The sequence below is a fragment of the Rutidosis leptorrhynchoides genome, chromosome 1, assembly GCF_046630445.1.
Source record: "Rutidosis leptorrhynchoides isolate AG116_Rl617_1_P2 chromosome 1, CSIRO_AGI_Rlap_v1, whole genome shotgun sequence".
NCBI classification, from domain to species: Eukaryota; Viridiplantae; Streptophyta; class Magnoliopsida; order Asterales; family Asteraceae; genus Rutidosis; species Rutidosis leptorrhynchoides.
The window spans coordinates 470,276,113-470,284,728 of NC_092333.1; the positions used below are offsets into that span (position 1 = coordinate 470,276,113).

Sequence of the window (8,616 nt, forward strand, 5' to 3'; positions counted from 1 at the left end):
ACCTATGGTTATGCTTGGAACCCCTATTGGTACTAGTATCATCCCTAGTCTACTTAGTTTTATTTATTTTGTAATTTGTAATGTTGATACGTTTAATACTTATGTTAATATTGTAATAGTTTTTATAATTTTCTAACTTTTATTCCTAGATTTTAATAATTTTTGAATGTGGGGTAATATACCAAACTTCAAAAATATGTATATATGTTTGCAGTTTATCTTATGTACACAACAGGGTAAAACAACGCATTTTCAAAGACTGGCATTAAGTTCAGCAAAAGCAACTAATTTTGACGACAAGATGCAAAATATATGTGAAATAACAACGAGACGGAATGAACAAATGATGTGCACCATTTTATCATTCAGCAAACAAACGCCAATATATTTGGAAACTTTGGTAAAAATTTAATCATTTTCACACAAATCACCCTCAATAATTTAAATTGTTACTGATTTCTTGCAAATGAGGGCATTGCAAGATCTTAAGTGTGGGAAGGGGTTAAATTCTTTCGGATTTTAAAATTTTTATCTTAAACACTGGGTTACCATTAAAAATACTAGTAAAGCAGTAGTTGTATTAGAATCTAGTGCTCTCTGATAATAAAGAACAGCCCTAGTCTTATATACTGACTACCCAATTCTAGTAAAATTTTTCAAAATTTTCAATTAAATGAACTCAAATTCATGTTTATACATATTTATGAACAATAAAACTAGGTTTTAACACCGAAATTATTGTTACCTCAGAAAGGACATAAATTGAGAAACAAACCAAAATGTTAAAATTCATTTAAAATGGAATAGAGGACGATAAAAAGGAAAATAAAAGCCAAGTGTGGGAAAATTTACCAAGTTATCTTAAACATATGTCACATATTTTTGTACAAATAACTGAAAATACTTTTGCTTTGGACTAAACTAAACTGTTTTAACTGATTTACTGTAAGAAGAGATGGATCTACACGATGAATCAATTCCATCATTAAAAGGAAGTAAAGTCTTCCGAAAAAGAAACGCGCTTCTTGATTTAGGTCAAGAAGTTGTCGTCCAGACCAGCTGTAGGTTGACGAAAAATCTAGAAAAGTCATCACTAAAATCAGCAGGAAATCTACGGACCTCAGCATTAAACAGGGTCGCCAAGTGGTCAGATTTATCCTAACCATGAGAAGGATTTATCTCGTAAAATGGGGGGGGGGGGCACCATGCAAATTAGCTGGATAAGACTAATGAATCAGATCCCCAGAAAGGATAATCTCCTTAAAGATTAAAAATCAGCTTTTAAGACTGATATTACTCAATCCTTGAGATTGACCTTAAAGATTGAAAATTACAAACTCATGGAATTCAATGATATCTAAACTCGAGCTTGAACGAGAAAATATTTTGATCAAAATTAAAAACCGATTTGTTTTCTGAAAACCCTATTTTCAATGCGTTCATTACCATTGAACGTAAAATCCTAGGAATTCACCTGGAATTCATTAGGTCACCTGAACTAAATCGGGTGTCAACCGTAAGAACGGTGGTTGCATAGTGGTCAAAGACAGGACCTTGTGCCAGACCGAAAAATCATAAGGGTGAGCTTTACTATTGCTCCTACCAAGGATAGTAATTGCGTCCGACACGTTATAGACCATAATTAAAAGCATGTCAGGGGACATTGCCTTAACAGTTGCTTGTTCAACGCTTTCCTTTACAACCGGACGGTAGTTTACCGAAAGGTAATATACGGGACAAGTAAACTGGACGTGTTGCTTTCCTAATACAAGGTTAGCAAGTGGGTGACACAAAACCGCAAGTTTTGAGCTAAAATTTTCAAATCTGAAACCCACCAAAACCACAAAAATATTTTGCAAACACCGGTAAAGGGTTATTCCGGAAAACTTATCTAGGGTAAAAACTAGATTTAATTTTCAAAAGATCAAATGTTTTCATAAAGATCCAATTTCCTTAATGGATCTAAATTTTTATAGTCATGTGGGACTGTAAACCATATCGTTAGTACCATTGTTTATACCGCCGTATAGAAATCACTGATGTACAAAGTGTGAAGAATAAAGAAGTGATTCTAGTATTTCAAGACGATATTGCTTGAGGACAAGCAACGCTCAAGTGTGGGAATATTTGATAATGCTAAAAACGAACATATATTTCATAGCATTATTCCTCAAGAAAGACAAGCTTTTAGTTGAAATTGTTCTATTTACAAGTGATATTCGTTTAAATAATAAAAGGTGAAGACAAAAGACAGATTCGACGAATTGAAGACGCAAACGACCAAAAAGCTCAAAAGTACAAAAGACAATCAAAGAGGTTCCAATTATTGATAAGAAACGTCTCGAAATTACAAGAGTACAAGATTCAAAACGCAAAGTACAAGATATTAAATTGTACGCAAGGACGTTCGAAAATCCGGAACCGGGACATGAGTCAACTCTCAACGCTCGACGCAACAGACTAAAAATTACAAGTCAACTATGCACATAAATATAATATAATATATAAATAATTCTTAAAAATTATATATATATATTATATTAATATTTAAAACCGTCGGCAAGAAAGACTCCAAAAGGGACTGAGCTGTAATTTCAATCTCCGCGACTCGCGGAGTTTGAAGGCCAAAAATGCCGCGAGTCGCGGAGCCCCAAACTCTGAAAATCCCTATAAAAGCAAACGAATTCTGATCGCAAAAATCATCCTTTTTCTTCTTCTCTCAAAAACGTATTATATATATATATATTATAATTTTAATTTTAATTTTAATTTTAATTCTAATAATAAGGGTATGTTAGCGGATGTTGTAAGGGTGTAAGTCGAAATTCTGTCCGTGTAACGCTACGGTATTTTTAATCATTGTAAGTTATGTTCAACCTTTTTACATTAATGTCTCATAGCTAAGTTATTATTATGCTTATTTAATCCGAAGTAATCATGATGTTGGGCTAATTACTAAAATTGGGTAATTGGGCTTTGTACCATAATTGGGGTTTGGATAAAAGAACGACACTTGTGGAAATTAGACTATGGGCTATTAATGGGTTTTATATTAACTAAACAATACCTTGTTAATTTAATATACAAACTTATAATTCGACGTATTTATATATAACCACATACGCTTGACTGGGTACGGTGGGCGGGATATCTATAAATACCAATAATTATTCATTTTACCGGACACGGAACTGGATTAATAGTTAATAGACTTGTTGAAACAGGGGTGAATTACATTCAAGGGTAATTGGTGTAATTGTTAACAAAGTAGTAAAACCTTGGTTTACACGCAGTCGATAACCTGGTGTATTCATTAAACAAAGTATTAAAACCTTGTTACAATTCGAATCCCCAATTAGTTGGAATATTTAACTTCGGGAATAAGAATAATTTGACGAAGGCTTTCGCTCTTTATATTTATGACTGATGGACTATTATGGACAAATCCGTATGGACATATTAAATAATCCAGGACAAAGGACAATTAACCCATGGGCATAAAACTAAAATCAACACGTCAAACATCATGATTACGGAAGTTTAAATAAGCATAATTCTTTTATTTCATATTTAATTTCCTTTATTTTATATTTAATTGCACTTCTAATTATAGCATTTTTATTGTTGTTGTATTTAATTGCACTTTTAATTATCGTACTTTTTAATTATCGCAAGTTTATTTTATCGCACTTTTATTATTTGCAATTTCATTATCGTTATTTACTTTACGCTTTAATTTAAGTCTTGTATTTATTTTTAATATTTTACATTTTGTTTTAACTGCAACTAAAGTTTTAAAATCGACAAACCGGTCATTAAACGGTAAAAACCCCCCTTTTATAATAATAATATTACTTGTATATATATTTGTATTTTTATAAAAGTAAACTAATATAGCGTTAAGCTTTGTTTAAAAAGATTCCCTGTGGAACGAACCGGACTTACTAAAAACTACACTACTGTACGATTAGGTACACTGCCTATAAGTGTTGTAGCAAGGTTTAAGTATATCCATTCTCTAAATAAATAAATATCTTGTGTAAATTTTATCGTATTTAATAGTATTTCCTGTAAAAATATAAGCTATTTTATATACACCTCGCACGACATCAATTGACAAGATGGGTCTGTATTTTTGTGATGAGTTAGCAAGATGGTAGGTATTTACAAGATGGGTCATTATTGATTTATCTTATTTTTATGTTATAACAGCTCAAGCATTTACCCTTATCATGTTTGCAATGAGATGACTATAAGCAGAATTCTCAACTATGAAAATTAATAATTAATAATTTCTGTAATCCAATAGTTGGAATGGGAAGATTTCCAAAGGATAGCAAAGAGGAAATTTGAACGAGAACAAGGGTGCAGCGATATACGAGAGGATATGTCAGAAAACATGTCATAGTCCGAGAAAGCGGATATCAGGGATTTAGGTGAAAGCCCAAAGAGAACTTACCAACATAATGCTTCTACTTAAGAAGTTTGGTCATATGATTTCTGAGGGAAAAAACTTTATATTGTCTTACTCATGTACCGATTCTGTTTACTGAGATTGTGAATGTATTCAATATTTTATTTGGATAAAAACAAACATAACTAATCTTTATTAACAGTTGACATGGTTTGGTTTGTGGACAAGATATGGAACTTGGTCGTGATTCCAATATCGGTGGTCAGGTATATGAAAATGACCTTGCCATCTTAAAATATAGTAGGGGGACCAAAGGTGATTATTTTAAACAAATTTTTTATAAACAAATCAGTTTTAGAATAATATGGAATGGGTCAAATAGGCCGGACAGGTCAACAATCAACCAAAGTGCATTTTTAATGCATAAAACTTCCTAAATTTGGCTTTAGGAAAATTTAGAACACTAACCCAACCCGTGTTCACCCTTACAAAACTTATAAGTTTCAAACTGCACGCGACCCGTATTAGAAGCCCGTTTGAGCAACCTTTAGATTGTAGATTTAAGTTATTGTTCTAATGCCTTACTCCGTTTCATCTGAAATTGCATATTAAGTATGTTTTAAAGCTTCCTCGAGCACATGCAACAATTCCAGGGGTATATAAAGTTGATCCATTCACCTGCCAAGTATCCTCACCTGAAGTAGCTAGATTGGAGCTACGGAGAGCCCGCTAAGTATATAAGTATTACACCTGTCCACCATATTGTAAAACCAGATCCAGTACTCTGATCAGCACATGACGTGAAGGTACTTTCGATCTCATTCAACTCGCATCACTACTTTGTATCTTCATATATGATATCGACGTTCATGTGCATTACTGCAATTTGATGCGAACTTAAGCTTTGAGGCATTACGATACATACAATGAGCATGGATACACCTTTATCTACAACACTAGATTTTCGACTCTTTATCATAACGTCAATTAAAATAACTTGCACGTCTCCCTTTTGTTTGTTTAAGAGTTTCCGTGCAACGCACGGGCTCTTAAAGGCTAGGCTAGTATATTTATAAGTGAGCAACATTGAGCACAAGTTCGTTTTCATATATGACAATTAATTAACCAAGATTTTACATTACATATTACAAATTTGGAATTTAAAAATTAAACAGGTAACTTGTAAGAAACTTCACAACTTGAAAATAAAATAAAAAAAGTATTGTAAAATATATAAACATCAAAAAATATTACAAACCAGAAGTGAATGGAATATTGGTCCCCGGCAACCAAGAACCACCAGCTATAAAGTTCCCAACAGTAAACTTCGCCGCCTCGGTACTACTAGTGATTACATGATAACCTTTCCAGTTCACCCTTTTCGCAGTTGATGAACCCGATCCGGTATTCATATACTCTCCATAATACAACGTATCAAGCGCGAAATTTCCACTCCATGGCATCCACCCTGCAGGACCGATCAAGCTATCGAGGCTCGTTTTCATAAAGACCGTCCTCGAGTACTGCTTCCATGGTCTACCAAGGTACGTTTTAACACCGGACACACCTGTTAGGTCAGAGGCTGCAGCGACCCGACAATTGTGAATTGAGATACCCGTGTTTTGATTTTGATCGGTTCGGCCTTGAGCTGTCAAAGTGTTGGTCTTGTTTGGTGGATCACGAGCGTAAATGTTGCAGTTTTGGATAACTACTGCTGCGTTTCCAAAGATGAAATCAACTGTCCCGTAGATGTCACAGTTACGATAAAATTGACGGTTTGAGTGGACGTATAATGTGTCTTGGTATCCTTCGAAGCTGCATTGGTAGAACACTGAAAGATCGGCGCCGTTGCGGACTGCCACTGCTTGATGGTTTTGTGGGCCCGCGGTGTTTCTGATGGTGATACCTTGGCCGATAAATCCATCTCCAACCACAGCTGAAATTCAAAAAAGAGATGTTACAAGAGTCGTTTTGTGAATTGTGCATGACTGGCTCCAAATGTAGTACTTAGAGCGACAAAGAAAAATGACGCTTTTGATTTAATTGTAAATTTGTTTTTTATTAGGTTAAATATATATAGTTATAATATTATAAATTTATAATATATGTGTTGTAACTCTTAGCTATATATTAAAGCGTTTCTAATTATCCAATAGCGGCTTTCTAGATTAGGCTTGTTTTTAATGTATATTGTTGTTCTAGAAAATAGTAGTTAGAACGAGTCGTTGTAAATAGATTCTTTTTATTAGTTTGTATACACTTGACATGGTGATCACAAAGAAAACTTCAGCAACGACGACAAAATCTTTGTTTTATAAATTAAGGAATCTTACAACGCCAGGTTGAAATATAATATAGTTATTGATTGACTATTAGAAGTTGTGATAAAAATTACTTTCTTCGCAGCCTTTCAAAAGTAAATAAATAAATAAAATAAAATAATCAATCATCTTTTATTACTATAGTATCTATTACACAAAAATGATGAAAGGTACTAGGAGCGTTTTCATCTTTTCACCCATTTTTTTTCTTAATTTCTTTTAACTATCACCACAATCGCCTAACACACTTTGTTCAAAAATTAAAATCGGCCCCCAAAACAGGGGCTAAAGTTTCAAATCAAAATTTTCATAAAGTATATTAAATAAACACCACTCAAATATTCAACATGTCATATCTTCTCGCTCGCAACGAGTTAAATTTTTCCGACTCCATCGTTAAACTCGAAATAATTTTACGAACACGTCACTAACTATACGCAAAACGGACACTTTTTAAAAAACGTTAAATATATAGGGTACATTTCATATACGTTAATTTTTCACTCGCAGACTCCGTAACTAAACACAAAAAAACATTAAAAACCGAACCCCGGCGCGAAGCGAGGGTTCGAAAACTAGTTATTTATATTAGTGCCAAACTAATCCTCCAATCCTTAAATTATCCTCATTTAATTTGTTATCTTAAATAATTTTTTTGTTAAATTAATTTAACCGAATTTAGTAACTGATATTTATCAAATAATCATATATAAATTTATAGCTTAGCTTACCAAGAGTAGCTGAATTGAAGGTAGTACTGCCTCCTCCAACACTTTTGCTACCAGTTATGATTGTTTTACCAATACCATCTCCTAGTAACATTATGTTCTTTAGTTTTGTACCAATTACAACATTCTCCTTGTAAACACCCGCCTTCACATGAATCACGTACCGTCCGGTTCCAGACCTCTTTCCTGCAGCAGTTATAGCGGCACCAATCGTCTTGAAGTTACCCGAACCATCTTGAGCCACCACAACATTAGCCTGAGGATTTGATGATTGCAAAAGCTTTCGGTCACCAGGCTTCACCCAACTAGGAAACCCAGATTTTTGAGGACTTTGTGCACCGAACGATGAATTTCCATCTTTGTTCATTGCTAATGTGTTGCTAATCAAAGACGATACGTTATTGTTCATCAATGGAAATACGTAATCGGTAACACCTAGCTCTTGAAATCCAGCCCTGCATGTCTCTTGATTCGTGAGAGCTGTGCTGAGCCAGGTCTGCAAATCGACCTGACTACGTTTTTGGTAGGAATCAACAGTCTTGTTGATGTAATGAATTGTGTTCTCATAAAGTTCTAAACAATCCGCCCAAGCCGCCTTTTCATACTTGTTACGACATTTTGGGCCAAGCGTTAGAGCGTGTGAACCTGCATGTTCAGCACGCTCCAACGTTACTTTTAATAAAGCTTTTACAAAATCCGGTTTTTGTTTTATTGAGCCATAGTTTGGGTTAGCACTCATGAAGTGCTCACATGGTTGTGGGTGGGGTGTTTGGCTACACCAAGACGTAATCTCGGATTTTGTGTATCCGTACACCCTAGAAAGCATAATACTTGCAACAAAAGTTGCTAAAAATATGTTGATTTTCATAGTAAAAGTTTAAGAAATGAATGAAGAAAGAATATTGTTTAGATAATGGGAGAATGCAAGTTTGGGTTGTGTGGATTGTATGGTTCATTTAATAGCCTTTTATAGACTGTGATTCACGTATGCAATTTGAGTAGTTTCGTAACAGGGAGGCACCAACATAGTTGTGTATGTGCATAATCCAATTCTAAACTATTTTATTTATTCCTTTTCTCCAACCAATAATTCTTTCTGTGATTTAAAATACCACCTAAATGTTATGCATTTCTAGTTTTTAATTTTATTTAT

At 33.9% G+C, this 8,616-nt stretch overlaps 1 protein-coding gene and 1 long non-coding RNA gene across 3 annotated transcripts in view; one reads left to right on the top strand and one right to left on the bottom strand.

Annotated features, from left to right (window-relative positions):
- The window catches only part of LOC139874593 (uncharacterized), a 40,517-nt gene extending 35,990 nt beyond the window's left edge, over positions 1–4,527 (top strand). For both annotated transcript variants that reach the window (XR_011767886.1, XR_011767885.1), the window contains one exon: positions 4,310–4,527. This is a non-coding gene — a long non-coding RNA (uncharacterized lncRNA). The remainder of the gene's footprint in view (positions 1–4,309) is intronic.
- A 1,068-nt stretch (positions 4,528–5,595) lies between these two features.
- Positions 5,596–8,331, bottom strand: LOC139874601 (pectinesterase 2-like). Its single transcript, XM_071862012.1, has 2 exons — positions 7,467–8,331; positions 5,596–6,350 (listed from the first exon to the last, which is right to left on the bottom strand). Exons 1-2 carry the CDS (start codon positions 8,329–8,331, stop codon positions 5,665–5,667), a joined length of 1,551 nt encoding a protein of 516 aa, XP_071718113.1. The 3' UTR covers positions 5,596–5,664.
- Between the last annotated feature and the right edge of the window lie 285 nt (positions 8,332–8,616).

Excerpts from the sequence above, each read along its gene's own strand:
- LOC139874601 (XM_071862012.1), bottom strand. The coding sequence starts at position 8,331 with ATGAAAATCAACATATTTTTAGCAACTTTTGTTGCAAGTATTATGCTT. Across the intron at positions 6,351-7,466 it reads CTTCAATTCAGCTACTCTTG|CTGTGGTTGGAGATGGATTT; the intron begins GTAAGCTAAGCT and ends TTTGAATTTCAG.